This window comes from Balaenoptera acutorostrata, chromosome 19 (genome assembly GCF_949987535.1).
Source record: "Balaenoptera acutorostrata chromosome 19, mBalAcu1.1, whole genome shotgun sequence".
Lineage (NCBI taxonomy): Eukaryota > Metazoa > Chordata > Mammalia > Artiodactyla > Balaenopteridae > Balaenoptera > Balaenoptera acutorostrata.
Genome location: NC_080082.1, coordinates 59,834,090 through 59,856,649, shown reverse-complemented (window position 1 = coordinate 59,856,649; position 22,560 = coordinate 59,834,090). Strand labels below are relative to the sequence as shown.

The 22,560-nt window shown below is 59.0% G+C and overlaps 2 protein-coding genes across 2 annotated transcripts; one reads left to right on the top strand and one right to left on the bottom strand.

The window, feature by feature from the left end:
- Window positions 1-2,901: 2,901 nt before the first annotated feature.
- On the top strand, window positions 2,902-9,141 carry IL4I1 (interleukin 4 induced 1). Its single transcript, XM_057533885.1, has 8 exons — window positions 2,902-2,939; window positions 3,258-3,291; window positions 3,381-3,619; window positions 4,313-4,425; window positions 5,039-5,240; window positions 7,301-7,369; window positions 7,720-7,856; window positions 8,232-9,141. The coding sequence occupies exons 2-8, from the start codon at window positions 3,279-3,281 to the stop codon at window positions 9,139-9,141; spliced, it is 1,683 nt and encodes a 560-aa protein (XP_057389868.1). The 5' UTR covers window positions 2,902-2,939; window positions 3,258-3,278.
- A 303-nt stretch (window positions 9,142-9,444) lies between these two features.
- Window positions 9,445-22,544, bottom strand: TBC1D17 (TBC1 domain family member 17). The gene is made up of 17 exons (XM_007184934.3): window positions 22,312-22,544; window positions 21,773-21,871; window positions 21,491-21,565; window positions 16,887-17,010; window positions 15,896-16,103; window positions 15,299-15,410; window positions 15,037-15,195; window positions 14,542-14,670; window positions 14,352-14,455; window positions 13,729-13,823; window positions 13,154-13,270; window positions 12,960-13,060; window positions 12,782-12,881; window positions 11,178-11,275; window positions 10,895-11,011; window positions 10,261-10,347; window positions 9,445-10,179 (listed from the first exon to the last, which is right to left on the bottom strand). The coding sequence occupies exons 1-17, from the start codon at window positions 22,330-22,332 to the stop codon at window positions 9,973-9,975; spliced, it is 1,953 nt and encodes a 650-aa protein (XP_007184996.2). The 5' UTR covers window positions 22,333-22,544; the 3' UTR covers window positions 9,445-9,972.
- Between the last annotated feature and the right edge of the window lie 16 nt (window positions 22,545-22,560).

The following is a 22,560-nucleotide window of genomic DNA, read 5'->3' as shown; positions in this document are numbered from 1 at the left end:
ACTGTCATTGTGGTTCTAGAAGCCAGGCAAATAAGGTAGGGTTTTCTCCCTAGAGACAATTTTTACCTGAAAGGGTTGAAAAAGCCCCAGGTCTTTCCCACCATCTGCCCCCACCCTCGGTTCTCGCTGTGTGTCCTATATCTCCTACTCACAAGCTTAGGAAACCTAACCTAATCCAAACCACTCTTTCTCATGACCCTAATTCATACCCTAATACCCTAAATTCAACCCTAACACCAATCTCTGATTTTATCAGGAATGAGTCTCAAAGATCCAGTTATTTCTACCAAAGCAACCCCCAAATTACTCATAATCTCTTGACCCCAAAACAACCTTTGGTGTACGGGCTTCCAGCATTTCTTTTCCTGCCACTGTACCATGGACCATATCTGGCCACTCTTGGGCGTTCCACCCAACATCAACCAAACCCTAGCCCCGTGCTTCTCAGCCAGGGCGATTCTGCCTCCCCTTCCCCCGGGAATGGTTGGTGATGTCCAGAGACATTTGTAGCTGTTAAGCCTTGAGGGGCAAGTGCTACTGGCATCTGGTGGGTAGAGGCCAGTGATGCTACTCAACATCCTACAATGCACAGGACCTTCCTCACAAAAATGGTCCCAACTGCATAGCACCGAGACGGGGAGCCCCTGCCCGGGCCCCATCCCCGGTCCACGAGCCTGAGCTAACCAAGTGTTAACCATCCTGGAGCTGGGCCGCTGGGTTCAAACACAGGTTCTGCCCCTTCTTAGCCGGTGCCTGATCTGAGCCCCAGTTTTCTCCACTGTAAAATGGGGACAGCTCAACCCACCCTGTGAGACTTGTCACTGGAGTCAGTGAAGTAGAACGTGTAGCGTGTCGGGCACGCAGTACTCAGCAGGACCCACCGTCACTTTATCAGCATCAAGGAGACCGAGCAGGCCTTGCCCTCATAGCCTCCGTGAGTCCTGCTTGCCTCCCCACCTGACTCCTTGCATGGGGTCTCTGGGGTAAGGCTGCACGCCTTCCATAGCGTCCAGGGGGTGAACTGGGGGTGTGCCCGGAGCCGGGAGAACTGTGAACAGAGACCTTGTGCAGGAGAGACCAGGGGGTCAACCCAGATGCTCTGCGGACCAACACTCCTTGCCCAGATGTGCCCTGGGAGCCCCTTGGCTCTGCTGCCTCCCTCCCTTTCTGCTTCCATGTTCTTGCTGCTCCCTTTCTCTGTGTGGGACATTGCCATGAGGCCGTAGAGCAGAGGGGCCTCCGGGAAGGGGACGGGGTGGGGGTAGGGACCTGGGATGCGGTGGAGTCCCAGCTCTGCTGTGTCCCACTGTGGGACCCGGGGCAAGTGCCTTCCCCGCCGCGGGCCAGGTTCCCCCTCCCTCATAAGGTGTGTAAGGTCCCCACGAGATAGCACGCCAACCCTCCACGTCATTGTGAATGAAGCAGGCGGGGTCTGCGATGGGAAGGCCTGCCAGCTCTGAGGCCTGTGCCGGTCCTGGGGTCTGCCCCTGCCCGGCCCCTGGCCACCTCTGGGCCTCAGATTCCTCCTCTACCCAGGGCAGAGCCCTGAGCACAGGCCACCTCAGAGAGCGGCAAGCCTCTCGCTGCTGGTTTTTGCTGACTCTCGCCCTTGGCTTTCTCTCAGTGTCCAGCTCACTGATTTTGTTTCCTTCTTGGCCACCGCCTCCCCACCCGCATCAGATGTTTTCTGACTCACTGGTATGCACCCCCTCCAACCCCATACCTCCGTCAAACCACATCCCTCTTTCATTTACTGTTTGGATTTTCCCAACTGGTTGCTGCAGAGGACCTGCCGCCCTCTGGCTTTCCTCCTCACCACTCGCCTGGTGCTCTCTCCTCCAACCCCAAGAAAAATCCCCAAGATTGCCTCTCCCCACCCCCTTCAAGGGACCCACCATGTGTCCCCTTGGCTAAAGCCCCGAAGCCATGAGCCACGCAGGGGCTCCTTGGAGCCGGGTCACCCTGTTCTCACTGCCTGCCCCTCGCCCCTCAGGAGAAAAGGGCCCACGGACAGCGGGTGGCGATGGCCAAAGCCAGGGAGAGAGACAGAAGCACTGGACAGTTTCTCCGAGGTGCCCCCCCCACCCCCGCCGCCGAAGCCCTAGCCTGAGCCGAGCGCCACAGTGGTTCTCAGCGCAGGGGGGACGGGCTCCTTGCGCAGGGCTGGGGTTGAGGGGGCCTTCACTGAATCCCTCTAGCACCCGCGCGGCGGCAGCAGCTGGCATTTCCTAAGAAGCAGCTTCTAGTACTGACCCGGCTGCTGTTCCCAGGGCCCCGACCTGGATTCACTGCCTACTCCCGCCAGCACAGGAGCGGACCCCCCTTGACAGATGACACCGGAGCCAAAGAGAGGGGAAGGCCTGCTCCAAGTCCCCCGCTGGCAGGTGCCAGACTCAGGACCCAGGCAGGCTGGCCCAGAGCTCGTGCCACCGACCACGAGCTGCTGCCTGCGAGTCCCCTGCTGTGCCCGTTCCACTGAGCTCAGAGCGGCCATGTGGCGGGGGCCCGCGAGGGCGCTCCAGCGCACAGGGACGGCTGACACAGAGGAGGACTCAGAGGCTGTCGCAGGGCACACGCAGCTCCAGGGCCAGAGGCCGCCTCTCCCCCTGCTCTGAGAATGAAAGAGGCGGAGAGGGCAGAGGAGAGGGCAGACGCAGGGGCCCTGCGATCAGATCAGGGGGACCAAGGGCTCGGGGCAGGCCAGACTGATTTGCTTCCTCCCGACCCCTTCCCCCTCCGCCGCGCCCCCTCCGGCCTCAACTAGACTCTGAGCATCTGACCCGCCGCCCGGGAAAGGAGTTTCATTTCCCACAGCTCAATTTCCCAAAAGGGAGGGGAGGGCGGGGCTCGGCTCGGTTTAAGGACCGAGAGGGGGGTACTCAGCAGACAGGCGGAGGGGACAGAGGAGAGAGGAGGTGCTGCTGCGTGCGGAGGCCGAGGTAGCCAGGAGGCTGCAGAGAGACTGGGCCCCACGGAAATAGACGGGGAGACAGGGCTGAGCAGGGCAGATAAGGGAGAAACAGGGAGACCCAGAGGAGGTGAGAGAAAGAGGGGACAGAGAAGAGAGACAGGAGAGGAGGGCAGACAGGTGAGCAGAGACCAGGAGCCGGCTAGCCCGGGATCAGGGGACACACACGTCTAGAGAGACCGGGGCCATAGTGGGGAGGGCTGAGGTGGGCGCGGGGCAGCCCACAGCGGGCCAGGCTGGGGGGGACACAGGCTCCTGTCACAGTGGCCCTGCTTCCCCTCCAACCCAGACACGTCTCCCCCAGAGAGACATGCACTCCTTGGGTAAGTAAGCAGGGGAGGGGGCAGAACCCGCTTTTCTCTCCCCACATACCCACTGACCTGCCCGCTGACCCTGTCCTTCTTCCCCCCAGCCTGGCGCCTCCTCGCCCTGGTCCCCGTCCTCCTCAGCCTGGCGGCCTCCCTGGACTGGCAAACTGCCCAGAGCCACGACCCCTTCGAGAAGTGCATGCAGGATCCCGACTATGAGCAGCTGCTCAGAGTCGTGACCTTGGGCCTCAACCGGACCTCGAAGCCCCGGAGGGTGGTTGTGGTTGGTGCGGGCGTGGCTGGGTTGTTGGCCGCAAAGGTGCTCAGCGATGCTGGACACAAGGTGAGAAGTGCTGCTTGCTGTCTACCTTGAGTCTTTCCTGCTGCGGCTGGGAGTCCTGGGTAGAGGGACCTGGCTACGTCCCTGTTGAGGGGTGGGGGTGATGGGAGGCGGAGAGAGGGAGCTATGCTTTCCTTGTGGTCTGGGGAGCGAGGCCTGGAACCCTCTGCTCTAACATGAAACCCAGAGGGAACGTGTGTCTGTGCTGAGGGGGCTTTGACTTTCCCTGCCCCACTCTCATCCTGGAGGAAAGTCCCTTGAAACCTCCTCCAACCTCCTGGGGGGAATGTGTGTTGGTGGAGATGGAAACTCCACACAAGGGGAAGTGCCCCCTGAAGTCTAACCCCTGTCGCTCTCGCTGAAATCCAAGAATGAGTATGGGCCAGGCCAGTGGCTTCAGTACACACGAGAAATCTCCCCACTCCCTGAGCTGGGAAGTCCCTCTGAAATCTGGCCAGCGGCCTTCCTGCTGCAGTCTGGAAATTGTCACATTGTACATGTTCACTATGACTTTCTGTTCTCCCACCAGCCCCTCCCACCTCCCCATAAAAAAAAAGATCCTTCCTTCATCTTCATCTGTGCTGCTGTGGGGTTGGAAGGTTGGGTGGGTGCCCGGGGCGGGGGCTGCAACAGGGTGGAGATGGGGGGGTCAGTGGGAGGAGCTAAAGCATCTGCTTGCTGCCCATCGTCCCTCAGGTCACTATCCTGGAGGCAGACAACAGGATTGGGGGCCGAATCTTCACCTACCGGGACCGGAAGACCGGCTGGATTGGGGAGCTGGGAGCCATGCGCATGCCCAGCTCGCACAGGTGGGGCCTGACCTGGGGGCCAGGCAGGCGCGGGGCCACCCCAGCCCCCACCTCTGAGCCCAGACTCAACCAGATTCCCAACTCAATCACTGCTCCAGTGCCAGCACGAACCTCAACTCTGACCCCAAACCTGGCGCCCCAGTCAAGTCAGGCCTAGACCCAGCCTCCAGCTCTGTCCTTTTCCTGACTGACACTTCCAGGCCTCCCGGCTCCAGCCCCACCACTGAACCCCTGAAGTGCTCAGGCCACTGCATCCAGCCCTTCCAGACCCCCAGCTCTATCTTCCCCGACCCTGGTCCTTTCCCCATCCCCAGCTCCCACCCCCGTCCAACACAACTCTGTCCCCATTCCTACTTGATCCCCAGTGAAAGCGACCTCCCCCTCCAAAGCCAGTTCTGAAGTGCTGCTGCCCTCAGCCTTCCAGCCTTGTTCCCCTTTCATTCCCATCCCTGGCACTGACGACCCCCAATCTAGCCCGGCTCCGGCCTCATGCCCAGCCCCAAGCCCCGTCCCCAGCTGCCCCACCCACCCCCTTCCCTTCTCCAAGCCCCACTGGGGAGAGGGGCCCCCACCTCCCCCGCCCGACCCTCACCAGCGGCTCCCACTCCCTCAGGATCCTCCATGAGCTCTGCAAGAGCCTGGGACTCAATCTGACCAAATTCACCCAGTACGACGAGAACACGTGGACGGAGGTGCATGAGGTGAAGCTGCGGAACTACGTGGTGGAGAAGATGCCTGAGAAGCTGGGCTACAAGCTGCATCCCAAGGAGAAGGGCCACTCGCCCGAAGAAATCTACCAGATGGCTCTCAACAGGGTAGGCACGTCCGCGAGCCCTGCAGCCCTGTCCCCCTGCCCCCGTCCTCCACGCTGTTGTGTCCCATGCCCTTTCCTCTTCCTGGCCTAGCTTTCCTTTTCCCATTCCTTCTGGTCTCCCCATCACTGGCTCTTCCATCTTTAGTTTCCCCATAAGCCCTGCTGATCCCCATCTCCCATCCCCTTCTCACTCACACACTGGCCGGGACAACCTCACCTTTCTACACCTTTGGGGTTTTTTGTTGGTTTGTTTTGGGGTTTTTTTAGGCTGCGTCATTCGGCACGTGGGATGTGGGATCTTAGTTCCCTGACTAGGGATTGACTCCATGCCCCCTGCATTGGGAGCTCGGAGTCTTAACCACTGGACCGCCAGGGAAGTCCCTCTACACCTTTGGTTTAAACTATGATCTGTGGGCTTATGTTTTCCAAGTCCATCTCCTGAGACCCAGACCTATGTCTGTCTCCCCCTGGCCATCCCCCAGGACCCTCCAGCTCCCACTGAGCTCGGCGGCAGCTTCCCTGAACCTACTCAGATTCCTGGGTTCCCCATCTCACAACAGTGCCATCATCACCACCCCCAGTCACGAAGCGGAACTCCAGGGGCCATCCTCGCTTCCTGCCTTCCCTGTCAGGCCCCAGCTCCATCCGTCCTGCCCTCAACTGTCTCACACTGTTCCTACCTCTCTGTCCCCCCAGCTCCAGCCCCAGCTCAGGCCTGGACCGCTCCCTGCATCCTCACCCTGGCCCACCCTGCTCACAACCCCCTGTGCTCCCTAGCGCCTCAGCCTCAGGTTCAAGCCCTGAGCAGTCTGGTCTCTCCCACTCCTTTAGCCCCATCTTCTCTCCAAGAAATTTTTATTGCCCACCCCAAACTCTCATGGTGGCCCAAACACCTTCGGCTCTGTACTCCTTCGTATGCACTATGCTTGTCCGCCGTCCCACACCCATGCCACTGACCCTGCCTGGAAGGCCTTTTCCTTTTCCCACCCAGGGAACCCTTTTCATCCCTCAAGAACCAGCTTCAGTGTCCCCTCCTCCAGGCAGCCTCCCCTGATGCCCTCAGGGAGGAGCCAGCCTAAGCCTCCTATGGGAGCTCCTAATTGTCCATCTCCTCTCGTGGACAAGGGTGGGCACTTAGTCCAGGCCATTTCTGTGCCCTGCCAGTGCCCAGTTTAAGGAGCCTAGGGAAATGTGAGGGGAAGGGTGAGTGAGTGAGTGAGTGAAGGGACACCTCCTTCAGGGAGTTCCCCGGCCATAAGAGAGAAGCCAGGTGGACAAAGGAGAGGGCTGAAAACAGGGCAGCGAGGCTTCCGGGAGGGGATGAGACTTGAACAAAGCAGTGAAGGATGACCACTTGGGTGCCCGGCAAAGATGAGGGGGATGAGCAAGTGCAGGGGCATGGAGGTGGGGGAGACCCAAGGGTGGTCTGGGCACTGGACACTGTGCTGTAGACCTGAAGCTGCCCTAAGAGACGGTGACCGAGGGGCTGGCAGGGGCCTTGAACGGCAGGCTGAGGGCTGGAACTCCGCGGCTCCAGGCACTGGGGAGCGACAGAAGCCTGTGGGCAGGGGAGGTGCCGTGAATAAACCCCCGTGAGCAGTCATGCCCTGTCAGGGCTGATGGGTGGGTGGCAGAAGGGACTCCACTTCCGTCTGCGCCCACAACGATCCAGGCGACAGACAATTACCGTCCATAAGGACACAGCGCTGACTGAGACAAATAATTACCGTCCATAAGGACACAGCGCGTGGAGCGCACAGGCTGGGACAGAGGCAGGCAAAATAACACCCAACCAGGATGAGTGTGACATTGTCCGGGTGGACCGAGCGCCCGGGGAATGAGGGGTAGGAACGACTCAGGAAGACTTCCCAGGGTGGCGACGTAGTTGCAGTGGAGGGCAGGGCTGAGGGCCGAGCGTGGGCAACATCCTGGCAGCTTGAACAAGAGCGGTAAATGGCTGGCCATGGGCAGGAGCAGGAAGAGAAGCCAGGTTTGGACCCCGGGTGGGGCCTCCCCGGTCCTGTCCCCACAGCTCAGCGCCATCTGCTTGTCCCGCCACAGGCCATCAAAGATCTCAGGACACTGGGCTGCAGAAAGGCAATGATGAAGTTTGAAAGGCACACGCTCCTGGTGAGTGAGGGCCTCGCTGTCGCTGTCTGAGAAATGACGACAAGGAGGGTGCCCATGGGGCCTTGGGCGGGGAGTCAGAGGGCAGGAAACTGGGACCCCAGGCCTGCCACCTCCTCCCTGCCTGACGGGGCTGGACACGCCCCTCTTTGGGCTTCGTTTCCCCTCATCTGTCACAAGGGCGGGGGGGCGGGGGGGGGCGCCATATCGCTGAGGTGCAGGGAACCGCACTAAGCCCGGTCGTGTCACTGAACTAAGTAAGAGGCTCCGCGGGGAGCGGCCCCGTGGGAGGGGGTACGGAGCCGGCAGGTGCAGCCTGCCTGGGCCCTGACCTGGGCCCCGCTGTCCCCCAGGAATACCTCCTCGGGGAGGGGAACCTGAGCCAGCCTGCCGTTCAGCTCCTGGGAGACGTGATGTCCAAGGACGGCTTCTTCTATCTCAGCTTCGCCGAGGCCCTGCGGGCTCACAGCTGCCTCAGCGACCGGCTCCGGTGAGGCAGCGGCTGGACAGACGGAGTGGGCGGGGCTGGCGGGGTGGGCGCGGCCTGTAGAGGTGGGGGCAGGGGCCCAGGGGGCGGAGAGGCGCGCTCGGTCCCGCCACACTCGCCCCCGCATCCTGGGTCCTCCAGGGGAAGAAAGGTACCTGGAGAGTGGCGTGGCCCTGAGGGGACGAGGCGGGGTTCCCGGGTCACACCTCTCTGCTCCCGGGCCTCGGGGGGCCATCGGGGACTGACGAGGGCGGGGATAGATGAAGGGGTGGGATTAGAGGGAACCGGGAGGTGGGAACAGGAGCTGGGAGTGTCTCGGGAGGGGCCGCTGTGGAGATGCAGGGCCCGAGAGCCCGTCACGCACCCGCCCCGCTGCAGGTACAGCCGCATCATGGGCGGCTGGGACCTGTTGCCGCGCGCGCTGCTGAGTTCGCTGTCGGGGCCTGTGCTGCTGCACTCGCCCGTCGTGGCGATTAAGCAGGGGACGCACGAGGTGAGCGTGCACATCGAGGCCTCGCGCCGGGCCCCGAATCTGAAGTCCTTGACGGCCGACGTGGTGCTGCTGACGGTGAGCGGGCCTGCGCTGCAGCGCATCACCTTCACGCCGCCGCTGACGCGCAAGCGGCAAGAGGCGGTGCGCGCGCTGCACTACGTGCCGGCCACCAAGGTGTTCCTGAGCTTCCGCCGGCCCTTCTGGCACGACGAGCACATCGAAGGCGGCCACTCGAACACCGACCGCCCGTCGCGCGTGATATTCTACCCGCCGCCTGGCGAGGGCGCGCTGCTGCTCGCCTCGTACACGTGGTCGGACGCGGCTGCCACGTTCGCTGGCCTGAGCCTGTCCGAAGCCCTGCGCTTGGCGCTCGACGACGTGGCGGCGCTTCACGGGCCCATCGTGTACCGGCTCTGGGACGGCAGCGGCATCGTCAAGCGCTGGGCGGAGGACCCGCACAGCCAGGGCGGCTTCGTGGTGCAGCCCCCGATGCTCTGGCGAACCGACAAGGACGAGGGGCAGGAGCACGACTGGGCGGCCCCCTACGGCTGCATCTACTTCGCCGGAGAGCACACGGCCTACCCGCACGGCTGGGTGGAGACGGCCGTCAAGTCGGCACTGCGGGCCGCGGTCTTGATCAACGGCCGGACCAGCAGCTGGAACGACCCCCGGACCATCAACAGCATGGGGCGTGTGCACGTGGCGCCCGCCCACCACCACCCGTGCAGCCTCGAAAGGGGGCGGGGCACCCACTCTCCAGCCTTACATGCGGTCACCGCTCCGCACACGACCTAAAAGAGGACCCAATATTAAAGTATTTTTGGCAACAGCAGTGTGGTCCCGCCCCCTCCCTGGCTCAGTTGCTTCCCCAGTTTGCAGGGAGCAAAACCATTAGCCCTCTTGGTAGAAGGGGCTGCGCCTGTCCTGGAGCCCCAGAAGCTGTCCTACTTCTTCCTGGGCCGTGGGCTCCGTTTGGGGGAGTAGGAGGTACAGGATGGACACCGCTTTGCGCCACTGGTAAACGTTAATCACAGTGCCCACCACGGCTGTCACGACACAGCGGGATCCTTATGTAAGTAACAAAAAGCCCAGCTGACATTGGGTTAAACACGAGTTTATTTTTCTCATAACAAGAAGCTGGTAGGCAGGGCCCCAGAGGAAGCAGCCCCGCAGGCCCTTCCATCTCGGTTATGTCCGGGGTGTGCCCCTGCACCCCAGCACCCCATCCTAACTCCTCCAAAAGCCCCAGACTCAGGCAGGTAAGGGAGCCCTGCCTCCACAAACCGCCACCACTCACCCCCAAGGGGCCTCCTCTTAGGCCTCATTGGCCGGATCAGGGTCACAGTGTTCAGACATCGACTCTGCACAGTGGTCAGAGGAGACCACGAGCCACCACCCCCTCTCCATCCAGAGCCAAGCCAACATGGTGGCCTCCCTCCTCCACCTACTCGAGGCCAACTAGATAGGAAAGTGTCAGTTTCAAGAAGCCAGCTAAGAGAAGGGAGGCCTGGTGGAGAGCCCCGCCCCTCTTTGCGCCTCCCCTCCCCAGCTTCCGGGAGGGGTGGGGTCGTGGGGGGGAGCTGGATAAAGTGTCTGGTACTGAGCAGGCCGCCTCGCCCACCACAGTTAAGAGTCCGCACATTCCTCCTCTTCCTCCTCCTCTGGCAGGATCTCCAGGCTGCTGTCAGGCTGCGGGACTGTGTCCGCGGGGGGCGGCGGAGCCGGTGGGGCGCGGGTGGGCGACAGCGGCAGTGGGGAGGCAGGTGGCGAGGGGCTCTGGGGCTCTGCGGGGGGCGCCAGGCCTAGGATCTCCTGCACGTTGTGGGGCAGCTCCTGGAGGGTTGGCGGGTAGGAAGCGAGAAGTCAGAGGTTTGCTGGGGGTTGGGGGGCTATCGGGAGGGGTCAGGGACTCACCCGGCAGGAGGTCAGCTGCCGGTAGAGGGCCTCGGCCCGCGTCAGCACGTCCTCCACGCTCAGCTTCATGGTCAGCTCGTTGATGTGCTGCGGGCGGGGGTGGGTCAGGCCTGCCTGCCTGCAAGCACCCAGCCACCACCGCCCGAGCGCCTACTCTGTGCCTCGTGCCGGCATACGATTGAGGGAAGGCAGACCGGGCTGGCCCTCTTGGGGCTCACAGTGGAGCTGGGGGATCAGGAGAGGTCATGTTCTCTCCAGCTGCTTGCCAGGCGCAGTATTCACGGAAGGGAAAGGGCACCGAGCCCCACCGCCGCGGCCCCGCCCCACATTAATGCACTGGGGCAGGGGCAGGTGGCCCACTCATGCATGGGCCACATGCTCTGTGAGGACACTGCAGGGAGCCAGGGATAAGATGGGGTAGGAGACAGACAGACCCCGTCTCCTGGCCACCGTGCTCACAGCTTAGCCAATCATACTTTCAACAATCCAATTTTGAGTACCTACTACAGAAAGGTACTGTGGCACAGGGGCAAGGCCAGCCTCCATGGAGTTTACACCCAGGTGATGTGTCTTCTCCACACAGGTCAGGATGGGCAGGGGGAGGGAGGGGACTGGGAGGGAGCCAGGGTCTCACCTTGAGGATCTCATTGGACCCGAAGCCTGAAAGCATGAGCGTGTCCCGCTCCATGTCCAGGATGGCGCAGGCCACCAGCAGGTGCAGGCTGGGGCCAGGGAGCCCCGTCCACAGCACCTAGCGGTGCCCAGGGGAGGGGTCACTGCAAAGCCTCTGCCTCAGGTCCCACCCAGGTCTGCCCCACGCCCTGCCCACCTCCCACCAACCTCCCTGCCCCACCCACTGGCAGTACAGCCGATCCATTTCTCCTTCTCAGCCCTCCCACCCAAACTGGCTGGCTCACCTCCCACAGCCGAAGGACATCCGGGAAGGGGAATTCCCTCTTGAACCAGATGAGCAGCCACCGGAAGCAGAAGCAGAGAGAGCCAGAGTCCTGGGAGTCTAGGGGAGGACAGCGGTGGGAGGGGCAGCACTCAGCTGAAAGCAAGCTCAAAATCGACTCCAACCCCGCTCTAATTCACAGGGCGCCCGGTGGTCGGACTGGACTCTAAGAAGTCACCCTGGCTGTAAGAACCCGCACCAGTCCAGGCAAGTGGAGGGGGCGCTTCAGAGCGGGCGCAGGGATGCTCGGCGTCAGCAGGAACCTTTCCCATCCTGCCTTCCAGGCTCCAGATGAAGTGAGCTAGCCCCGTGGTCCCCACCCTCACGTGGAAGGGAGGCAGTAAGACCAGTCCACTCAGGGAGAAAAATCTACTCAACATCCAAAGCTGGGGGAGGTGTGAGGAAACTGGCCCTCGTGTACACTGCTAGCAAAAACGTAAGCTGGTAGAACTTTCTGGGAAAGCAGTGATGGAGACAAATGTTTCAAAAGATGTAAAAATATGTACTGCACTGGACATAATATCACTTCTTGGAATTTAACCTAAAAAAATAATCCACGAATATAGATTCATCACGGTGAAGAACTACAAATAACCTAAAAGTCCAGCAGGTCAGGTTAAATCTATTCTTATACGTCATTAAGATGGACAGAACACCACGTAGTCGATAAGACTGATGATGTAGGGCTTCCCTGGTGGCTCAGTGGTTGGGAACCTGCCTGCCAATGCAGGGGACACGGGTTCAAGCCCTGGTCCAGGAAGATCCCACATGCCGTGGAGCAACTAAGCCCGTGCGCCACAACTACTGAGCCTGCGCTCTAGAGCCCACATGCCACAACTACTGAGCCCGCGTGCCACAACTACTGAAGCCCGCGTGCCACAACTACTGAAGCCCGCGCACCTAGAGCCCGTGCTCTGCAACAAGAGAAGCCACCACAATGAGAAGCCCGCGCACCACAATGAAGAGTAGCCCCCATTCGCCACAACTAGAGAAAGCCCACGCACAGCAACAAACACCCAACACAGCCAAATATTAAAAAAAATAAATAAATTAGCTTATCATTATCTGCATTCAAAAAAAATAGTACGAGCAACAGCAACTTTAACTTTCTTTTCTTTACGTGAATTCCCTGCATTTTTTACATTGAACAAGCAATGCAGTCAAATTTTAAAGCCGAAATGCAGCAGTCCCCGCCCCAGGAGCCCAGAGAGCCAGTTTCCAATCCCGGCTCAGGGGTGATTGGAGATAAGAGCTGGTTGGAGATGAGGAGTGCGAGGAGCTGCGCCCAGGTCCTTCATCTGAAAAGTCTGACAGGACACGAAGGAGCCACCTCAGCCGGCAGCAGGGGCGCGTCTGGCAGGGGTAGGGGACCCACATCTGCATTCGCTGAGGTTTTGCTCCAAACCGCAGTCCTGCTTTTACATATCAATTCTGGGTTCTGTGGGGATGTTTCTCGTTTGCACCATGTCCAAACATCCTGGACATTGTCTGTGGCCACTCCCAGAGACTCTGCAGCAAGGTCTGTGGTCCCACCATCATCCCCTGCCTACCCGCCGAGACACGTACCCAGGAAGTCGCAGAGCGGAGGGTCCAGCACCCTCAGGAGGAGCAGGAGTTGCCCGAGTTGCCGCTTCATTGTCTCCTGACTCTCCTCAAAGTTCCCATGCTGTGGGAGGGAGGGCCACGTGAGGAGCCAGACCCCAGCTTTTGAGGGGGCCTGTCTCCCTCCCCTGCCGAGCCTCACCACGAGCTCCATGAAGCCACAGAAACACCAGAAGGCATCCACCTCGTTCTGAGTGACGTAGAGGATCGGGGAGAGAAGGTCACTCATGCCCTGGACGTAGCCTGGGGGGACATGGGGTCAGGTCCCAGCCGAGGCCTGCAGTGCGCTCCCCCCGCAAGGCCAGCCCCCAGCAACTCCCCCGGGCTGTGCCGCACCGAGGTCGAAGTGGTACATGCAGTAGGTAAGAAGGATGTCGTTCAGCAGGCCCAGCCCCGGGTTCTCGGGGCCCTCGTAGAATTTGTTGGTCCTGTCGGTGCGGCTCACATCTCTCTCTGTGGGGACAGGGGGCAAAGTGCAAAGGCGTGAAAGGTGCGCCCTGTCCCTGCCGGCCGGCCGCCAGCACACCTAGGCAGGTGTGGGTCGTCCAGAGACCATCTCGAACGCTCTCATGTGAGGTGCTGTGCTTCACGCTCACCAGCTCGCCACACCCTCCCAGCAGCTGACAGTTACTAAACCATCAACAGACGGGGAGACTGCGGCCCAGGGAGGCAGAATCACTTGCCAAGATCTCACAGTGAGTAGGTGGTAGATTTGAACCTACGGAGCCTGGCTCCCCTCCCGTGCTCCCCCCATCCCCGACCCCAGGGCCACACATCCCTGCTCACCCCCGTCTCACTCCCCCTCCATCCCTACAGATGGCCTCGCTCCTGCTCTCAGGGAGACAGGGGGCTCCCTCGGGTCCCTCCCGGCTGTTCCTGGTCTCACCATCCCACCCTTGCCCCCCACCAACCAATGAGGCTGCGGTATCCGTGCAGCAGTGAGTTCCTCCGTTCCTGCTCCGGGCTCACAGATTTCCACTGCAGCTTCATGCGGAAATACTCGTCCCTGAGGGGAGGGGAGGGGTGAGATGTAGGGACACCCCCACCCCCCGCCTCCTCATCCTACAGGGCTCAGCCTAGGTCACCGCCCCTGTGCTTCCCCTTCCCCACATCTCTCATGACACAGAACACCCTGTGGGATTTTTTTGTTGTTGTTGTTCAAAGTCTGTCACCCGCATTGGACAGAGAGCACCAGGGGCAGGAACCGGGACACACAGCAGAGGCACAAGATACACCAGGAACAACGAGAGGTGGCCCCATGGGGTTAGGAAGCCCGCTGCAAAGCGGTGACCACTGAAACGGCACGGCGCCCGAATGAAAGCGGCATCGGAGGTGGGCTACGGGCCCTACAGGGGCAGGGCCTGGCCCACTGCCTCTGTCCCCGCTGTGCTCAGGTCGACGGCCCGTCTGTGCACGCGGAGCGCGCCAGTGCCGGGCCGCCCACTGGGACATGCTGTTGATCAGAAACCTCCAGTCGACTCAGGAGGCCAGAGGCTGGAGTGCAGCAGGGCAGCAGCCACGGCGTCCCACTCACGTTTTCTTGCGCACGTGGGCCTTGTGCTCCTCGGCTGAGCCCTCCCAGCTCAGGTACCCCAGGAGGAACTTCCAGGCCTCACGTCGCAGGCTGGGGCTCAGACCCTGGAGGGCAGAGGGCAGCTCAGATGGGCCTCCCCTTGGCTGCCCGCCGACCCTGCCCAGGCCTGCCCGCCCACTCGGCTCCTCACCCCCGAGAAGATGCGGGCTTTCAGCTCAGGGACCTGCTGCAGGCGGCCCTCGGGGCCCACGTGGCGGGCCCACTCCTCCTCTGTGACCGGAGGCGCCCGCTCCACAGCCGGCCTCGGCCCTAGCTCCACCTGCGCGACACAGGACGAGTGAGCCCAGGGCCTCGGCCCAGCAGTGATCCCCAGCCCCACCGCGGGCCACTCCGAGTCAGCTCAGAGCCCTTCTTAGCTGCACGGACGGACAGAACATTCGGGGCGGGAAGCATCTCCTTGGGTGGGTCAGTGAAAAAGTCACCCCCCAAGTCAGGAAAGCCCCCCCAGTAATAACAGGCACCAGGTGCACAGGCTACAAGCACCTTCCACCAAGTCACTCATGAAACCCGATGAGGGCGGTGCTGTTATTATCCCCATCTCACTGGGGAAACAGAGGCCCAGGGAAATGCAGTCCCATGCCCATGGTGACAGCCAAAGAGCAGCAGCGTCCACCCTGATACTCACACAGGAAATGACCTCGAACCCAGGCTCGGGTTCGTCATCGGGGCCTGGAGGCAGGTCAGGGGAGGCCCCCTCCTGGTGCGGCTGCAGGGCTCCCCGGAAGAAGTTGGTCACACGGGAGAAGCTGCTGAAGGTGGTGGAGTAGGGGTCCTGGAGGAAGCGCTGGGGACAGGGCCGAGGGGCGGTCACCGTCCACCCTCCCCGCCTGGCCTGCACGGCCCGCCCTTCCCTGCCCACACCGGCCAGCCCGGCGCCGGGGACTCACAGACACCACGTTGGAGCTGTCCTGGTCAAACAGCTGGAGGTGGTGGAAGGAGCTGGAGAGGGCCGAGGAGTCATGCGGGAAGACGAGGTAGAGGCGGGAGTCCTGCGGGGAGCTGCGGGAAGGGCGTCTGGGTGACACACACGCAGGGGGCCCCGCTTTTTTTTTTCTTCTCAGTGTCCCGACTGCCCTTGGGGAATCCCTCATCTCAGGCCTGAGACCACAGCTGGACCCCAGGGATGGCACAGGGCCCAGGGCTGGTCAACGAGGGCCTTCCACCTCCCTGGCCAGGGTGACTGACTCAGGGACAGGCCAACGAGAAGCAGCGCCAGGATGCTGCTGGAACGTGGGAAAGAGGTGCTTTCTACCCACCGGGGCCCCCAGAGAATGACAGCAAACTCAGAAGGAAAAAGAGCAACTCCTTCTGCATTCTGGGACCCGGGTCCCGCCTGATGTCAAACTGCCCTTTGATTTCACGGTTACACGCGCCTCTCAAGTCTCTTTTTCCTGCCTTTAAATCAGTTTGGGTTGTGTTACTTTCACAGCCCTGAGGGAGTCAGGCTGCAGCCCTGGAGGGGTGGGGCCTGGGACAAGGCTCACCTGGCCAACAGCAGGTAACGGCTGAGGACGCGGAGCAGGGCGCGGGTGCCCCCGCGGTGGAAGTGCAGGGCGGGCAGGGAGCCTCCGGCCTGCGTGACCAGGACGAGGTATGCCCAGCTGAGGCCCGGCTTGGAACGGCGGATGGACTTGAGCTCCCCCAGACTCACGGAGAAGGCCCAGGAGCCCCGGGGGGAGCTGGGCTCTGCACCTAGGGGGACAGCAGCGTCGGGAGCAGGCGGGGGGCGGGGGGCGGGGGCGTGTGGAGCCAGAGGTGGCTCAGGCATCTCCTCAGAGCCCACTGCGAGCCAGCCCCAGGCCCTCTGGGAAAGGAACCCAGTAAAACTGGAGGGGAGCCTGGGGGACGCATGCCTGCCCCCAAATCTCCCCAGGCTCCCCACATCTGTCCCCTGCCCCCCCCCAACCCTGCCTGTCTCACCTCTGACCCTCTCTTCACTCTAGACCCCTCTCAAGCCACAACGAAAAGGCTGTGGTTTCCTAAACACACCTAGTGCCCCACACCTCTGGCCTTGCCCCCGCTGCTCTCTGCAGGGAGAGGAAACTCTCAAGCAGCCTTCAGAGCTAGGCGGTGGCACCACCTCTTCCTGGAAGACGTCTCTGCCCCCTCGGGGGCTAGATACCTCCTCTGGTGCCCCCAGCACCCTGTGTGCGACTCCAGGATGGCCCGAATTACCCCGTCACCCTGCAACCGTCACACCGCCACAGCCTGGAAAATTCCATGGGCAGGACTTACGTGGAGGTGCCCACAGCCAATCAGGGAGCCCGGCCTGATGAGCAAAGCTGCAAACCCCAGAGACGCCGGCCACGCTGGACCTGGGCTGGGGACCACCCTGCACCCCTCACCCCCTCTCCTGGGACTGGAGGCCAGTGTGGGCGGCCATCTTGACCGTGGGCAGCAAAGCCCATGGAGCCATGACCACTGAGGGTAAGTCGTGTCTCCGCCTGCCCCCCCAGGGGCACCAGCTTAGTCTACCTCTCGTGGGCTCTGAGTGGCGGGGCCGTGGCCACACGGTGCTGATGACGGCCCAGTCGGGTTCATAGCCGGGGTCAAAGGTTGGTTCCTCCTCAGAGGTGCAGGAGTCTCCCCCACTGGTGTCCTTGGGGGAAGACAGGAAAAGAGACTGAGGGACTGTGGATTCAGAGTTTCCAGATCTGAGCCTCGAGGCCACCCTGGGAGATAGCCCCATTGAACAAAGAGGGAAACTGAGGCACAAAGAGGGCACAGCACTTGCTCTCAGGGTCGGTCACCCAGTGCAGCCAGGGAATGTGCCAGGACTTGAAGCCAAGTCTCATGGTGGCTCTAACCAAAGCACCCCCACGTGGAAAGCAGACAGCTAGGCAGGGGTTGGGGTGCTTTGCAGTCAGACTGCCGGAGGTCGCTGTCCTTAAAATAAGTAGGTAGTAGTTACTAGAGTAACTCAGATCAGGACCACAATCAGATACCACTTCACACCCACTAGAATGGCTAGAATAAAAAAAGACAGGCAATAGCAAGTGTTGGTGAGGATGTGGAGAAACTGGAACCTCTTACACTGCTGGTAGGATTGTAAGATGGTGCAGCCACTGTAGAAAACAGTCTGGCAGGTGCTCAAAAAGTTAAACATGGAATTACTATATGACCCAGCAATTCCGCTCCTAGGTATACACCCCAGAGAAATAAACATGAACACCCACACAAAAACCGACACATGAATGTTCACAGCAGCATTATTCATGACTGCCAAGAAGTGGAAACAACCCACTGTCCATCAAACTGATGAATTAACAAAATGGGTAGATCCATACAATAGAATTTTATTCAGCAATAAAAAGGAAAGACGTTCCAATTGATGCTACAATACGGATGAACCTTGAAAGCAACCTAAATAAAAGAAGCCAGTCACAAAGAACCACACAGAGTATGATTCCATTTATATGAAATATCCAGAATAGGTAAATTTATAGAGACAGAAAGTAGATTAGTGGTTGCCAGGAGCTGGAGACGGGGAGTACAGGTACAGGGTTTCTCTCGGGGATGATAAAATGTTCCGGAATTAAACGGTGGTGATGGTTGCAAACATGTGTGAATACTAAAAACCACTGAATTATGCACTTTGACAATTTTAAGTTTTCATGAAGCTTGAATTTTTTTGAGTCTGATGGTAAGTGAATTCTATCTGAATAAAAGAAAAAAATAGCTGGCTCGCATAATATGAAGTGCCCAGCATGGGGCCAGCTGGTGGCTGCTTTTATTGACATGAGCTCAGGGGCCTGTTGGGCAGATTCAGGGAAACCATGCAGAGCTGGGCCATGCTGAGGGTCAGAGTGCAGTAAAAGCCGATGATGCCGGCCATGAGCCATGGAGGAGGGCAGGGAGGGGACAAAATGTGTGAGGACTGCAGCAACTGTGAAAGAATTCACAGCTCATGTAGCTTCTTCCTCTATAGGAAAGGCTAGAAAGGTAAAAATTTCCCAGGCTCCCCTGAAGTTGCGTTCCAGGCATAAGAGCCTACCAATCAGATGCACTCAGATCTACAAAGTGGAAATTAGATAAGGGCAACTTCCTGCCACTCTGGCTGGTGTTTGGCTGACAAGGAAAAAGGAGGAGTCTTATCTCTGTCTTCATCTTCCTGCACACAGAGCGGTAACTGGGGCAGCAGTGGGGCCGATTAGCAGCCCTGATGGTAGTATTCTCGAATTTGACAACTCTAGTGACAGTCCCATTCCCTACAGCCCTGCCCTCACTGGATGGCAGCTCCCCTGGCAGGTCAGTTCTGCAGCGTCAGTTCTATTCCTCCAGCTTTTGTGAAAATTCTGTAAGCCTCCACATCTCTGCATTTAACCCCTTGCTGCTTAAAGTAACTGGAGTGTTTTGTGACTCCTGCAGTAAAACCCTGCATGATTCGAAAGACTCAAGACTGTGAGTCTACCCAACAGCCATTTCTGCTGGATATTCCAGACTGACAAGCCACTCCCGCAACAGAAGCTGAAATATCCCAATATCCACTTTCCCAGCCTTCCCTGCATTTCTGAGTGGCCTAGGGACCCAACTCTGGCCAGTGGAAGCTGAGGGCACATCTGCAGGAGTTTGCAGAAGGGAATTCCTGATAAAAAGGCACCTACAGGAGTGAACACCCTATTCAGGTTAGCCTCTATGTGCTGTCAAGGGAGGACATGGTGTTTGGAACTGTGGCAGCCAACCAGGGCCATGAAAGGAAGGCCAAGGAATGGCAGGGACACCTGTCCATAAGCTGCCAAACCAGCCCCTGGCAAAGCCATCTGTGCCCTCCCTGTTTTGTGACATGAAGAATTTGATAACTTTGCCAATGTTTACACAAAATAATGATAATTAGTAGTGTTGTTTGTCAAATATTTGCAGCTCTCCGCCCCTCGGCATACAGTAGGATTACAGCTCATTGAACTCTACTGGCTGAGTGGAGACATGCAACTCGTTCTGGCCAAAGGGCTGGGATATATCACTTCCAAGATGGACTGTTTAACTGCCAGGGAAAGACTTCTAGAGATCTCTTTCCCTCTGCCACAAGGAATGAGACCTTTAAGATGCTGGCTGCTCTAGCAGCATGCTTCCTTGAGTAATCATGATGAGCAGAGCTCTTTTGCCAACCTGAGATGCACATGTAGAGTGAACAAAAACAGTTAAAAAGGCTGGAGCTCCAGCAGCCCTTCTGGACCAGAAGGCAGCCTTAAGGACAGATGCCACATGTTGAGGATGGATGCCACATGCTGAGGATCACAGAGCAAAGTTGGAAGGAAGCTGAGTCATTGATAACATATGAACCTATACTGCTGACTTCTGGGCTTTGTAAAAAGAGAGAAATGAGCTGTTATCTTGTTTAGGTCGCTGGTATTCCTGTTTCTATTACGTACAACCAAATGCAACTCCTAACTCATGAGAAGGTTTCTGGGAAATCTCTTGTTTTTCCTGATAAAAAGGACAGATACGATTGGTACCCTGCTGGCCCCTTTTTCCTGCCTTAAAAGGCAGACGCAATGGCTGCAGCTGAAGTGGTCATTTACACACCACTAGAGCAAGCACAGTAGGTTCTCAGCAATCCAGGCCCTGATATCACTAACCAAGGACAGCAGCCTCATACCTTTTGGAGTCTTATGAGGTGAAAGAAACAAACTTGTTTGCTCACTGTGTTGTCAGCTCAGTTTTGTGTTCCTTGGAGCTGAATGTATCCTGAATTCATATGTGCCCTTCCCACTGATGCCCATCTCAGTGGGTTTCTGTTATTTGAAAATAAGAGCGCCAAGGAGAACAGCAATATTCTCAAGAAAGGCACTCAGACTGCCTGTGAGGTTGGTGAAAATGCAAAATCCTGGTTGCTGCTGCTTCAACTTCCATAGGGGAGGCTCTGGAATCTCCATTTGAAACCCCAGGGCCCCAGCTGAGGCTTCATCCTCTCTTCCTGGCCCATCACACTGGCCTCCTCCCTGACCTCCCAGCCCCCAATCTCCCTCCATTTGGTCCTTCCATCCATCTCCCACATGACCCCCCAGATGGGGCTTTCCATACCCATACCTTTCCCCTCCCAAGGCTCACCTTGGTCCCCAGAACAGGGTCCAAGCTTCTCAGCCAGGCATTTCAGGCCCAACCATCTTTCCAGCAAAACCCTCTACAGAGACGTCCCACGTTCCGTTGTGCCCTGAAACACCCTTCTTCCTGCTGTCCCTGAAACATATTCTTTTGTTTTTTTGGCCGTGCTGCGTGGCATGCGGGATCTTAGTTCCCCAACCAGGGATCGAACCCGTGCCCCATGCAGTAGAAGCACAGAGTCTTAACCACTAGACCACCAGGGAAGTCCCCGCTGAAATATATTCTTGCCTGCTTCTCAGCTTTAGAGTCCCAGCCCAAATGTCTGCTCCCCAGAAAGAGACGTGCTCTGGAATCAGTATGTTTGGGTTCAAATCCAAGTTCCAGTACTTCCTAGCTTTTCTGACCTCAGGAGAGGATGAGAGGATGAGGCTTCCTCTCATCGTGCCTCAATTTTTCAAAAACAGAATGAGGGGTGAGGGAGGACTTAGGCAGTGTCTGGGTTGGATTCATCTCTGGGTCCCAGCACCATGCAGCACAAGGGCCTGACAAGGAGACATCTGGAAATGAGAAGGGCGAGGTCTTGTACCCGGGGAAAGAAGGAATCTTGGCGAAGTGGATGAGTAGCCTCTGTCGGGTCTTGTTCCCTCTCTGGACATGATGGCAGGACTGCCCAAGAGAAAATGCCACACTCCGTCAAGTCCTTATGGGCTGAGAGCCCGTGGAACCTGAATCCACAGGCTGAGTTGTCCTCTTGCACCCTGGCAGAGCTCTCCCAAGAAGCAAAGGGGGTGAGGAGGCAGGCAGCTACCCCCATGGCCACAAATCTCATAGCGTCTACTTTCTTTCCGTGAATGGGCATCTTCAGCCCCATTTCACAGAGAAGAGGAAAGTGAGGAACAGAGAGAACTTAGGTCCCAACCAGGACCACACATGCTCCTAGGGTTGGTCTGGAATTGTATTCAAGTCCTTCAAATGCTTTCCACTGCCCCGACCTAGAAAAAAAGCAAGTGGAGAAAGGGGAAGCAAGAGTAGCCTACCTTCTTGGAGAAGAAGATTTGGGTGGAATCTCCAGCCTCCTCTACAGGAGCCCAGTGCAGGAGGACGTCATTGTCCTGAGTGAAAAAAAGAGGGGTTGGGGGGGGCTTCCCTCCAAACTCCCCAAACCGTATTTCCAAACTTCCTCCCAGTTCTGGACCCTCAGCCTTAGAAAGCCACCTCTCCTTCCTAACGTCTCATTGCTGATCTCCACACTATACTCCTACAGATGTCGCCTCCATCCTGCTCTGGGCCTGCTCGAGCCCTGCTCTCTCCCGGCCTACCTTCTCCACAACACGGATGACGCCGGCGATGAGGGAGTCCGGGTCTTGGTGCTTCTTGGCACTGGTGTGCAGGTACACGCCTCCTTTCTCAAATACCACCTAGGAACGGGACCATTGAGGGGCGGGGCCCAAGCGTGGGAAGACGCTCAAGGGGGCGGGGCCCTAAAGAGAGCCAATGGGAGCAGACTCGGGGGAGGAGCTATTCACCAGGGGGCGGGGCCCGGGTACATTTACCTAGGGGATGGGGCCCGGAGTGAAGCCTGTATAGATCCAGGCTTCTCTGGCACTCCGGAGGATGGGGAAGGGAGAAAGGGGGAGTGCATTCCAAACTGGGCGAGGCCCAGGGGGCGGGGCTAAATGATATGGGTCTCCCTAGGGCAGTGGAAGGAAGGGTGACAGCGCGTTTATTAAGGGAATGGTGTGCTTGTTAAGGAGGTGCTGGGCTCCCAGAGTCCCTGCAAGGCCTGAGAAAGAAGCAGACCACCGGAGGGCGGCGTTTCGCATAGACAGAAGCTAAAGAATGCGTCTTCAGTGCTTACCCTGTAACCGGCGCCCTCCATAGCCGCGGCCGAGGCCTCACTGCCCCGGCTCCCTCCTTTTCCGGGTCAGCGTGCTGTCACATCCGGATAGGAGACTCCCCTCAAGCCCAGACAGTGGTGGCGTCCCCATCTGTTCTGGAATAGGAATGGGTGTAACCATTTTTCAGAATGGGGTGGTTAAACTTGAACCACGAGGTTTCAAGTCACGTCACAGACGTTAAAGGTGGAGCGGCCAGTGCGCAGGCACAG

Bases quoted from the DNA above. Each gene is read 5' to 3' on its own strand.
- IL4I1 (XM_057533885.1), top strand. The intron at 4,426-5,038 runs GTGGGGCCTGAC...CCACTCCCTCAG, and splicing joins CGCATGCCCAGCTCGCACAG to GATCCTCCATGAGCTCTGCA. The intron at 7,857-8,231 runs GTGAGGCAGCGG...GCCCCGCTGCAG, and splicing joins TGCCTCAGCGACCGGCTCCG to GTACAGCCGCATCATGGGCG.
- TBC1D17 (XM_007184934.3), bottom strand. From the start codon at position 22,332: ATGGAGGGCGCCGGTTACAGG. The intron at 12,882-12,959 runs GTGAGGCTCGGC...TCCCTCCCACAG, and splicing joins GTGGCTTCATGGAGCTCGTG to CATGGGAACTTTGAGGAGAG. The intron at 10,348-10,894 runs GTGAGACCCTGG...CCCCGCCCGCAG, and splicing joins GGTCCAATGAGATCCTCAAG to CACATCAACGAGCTGACCAT.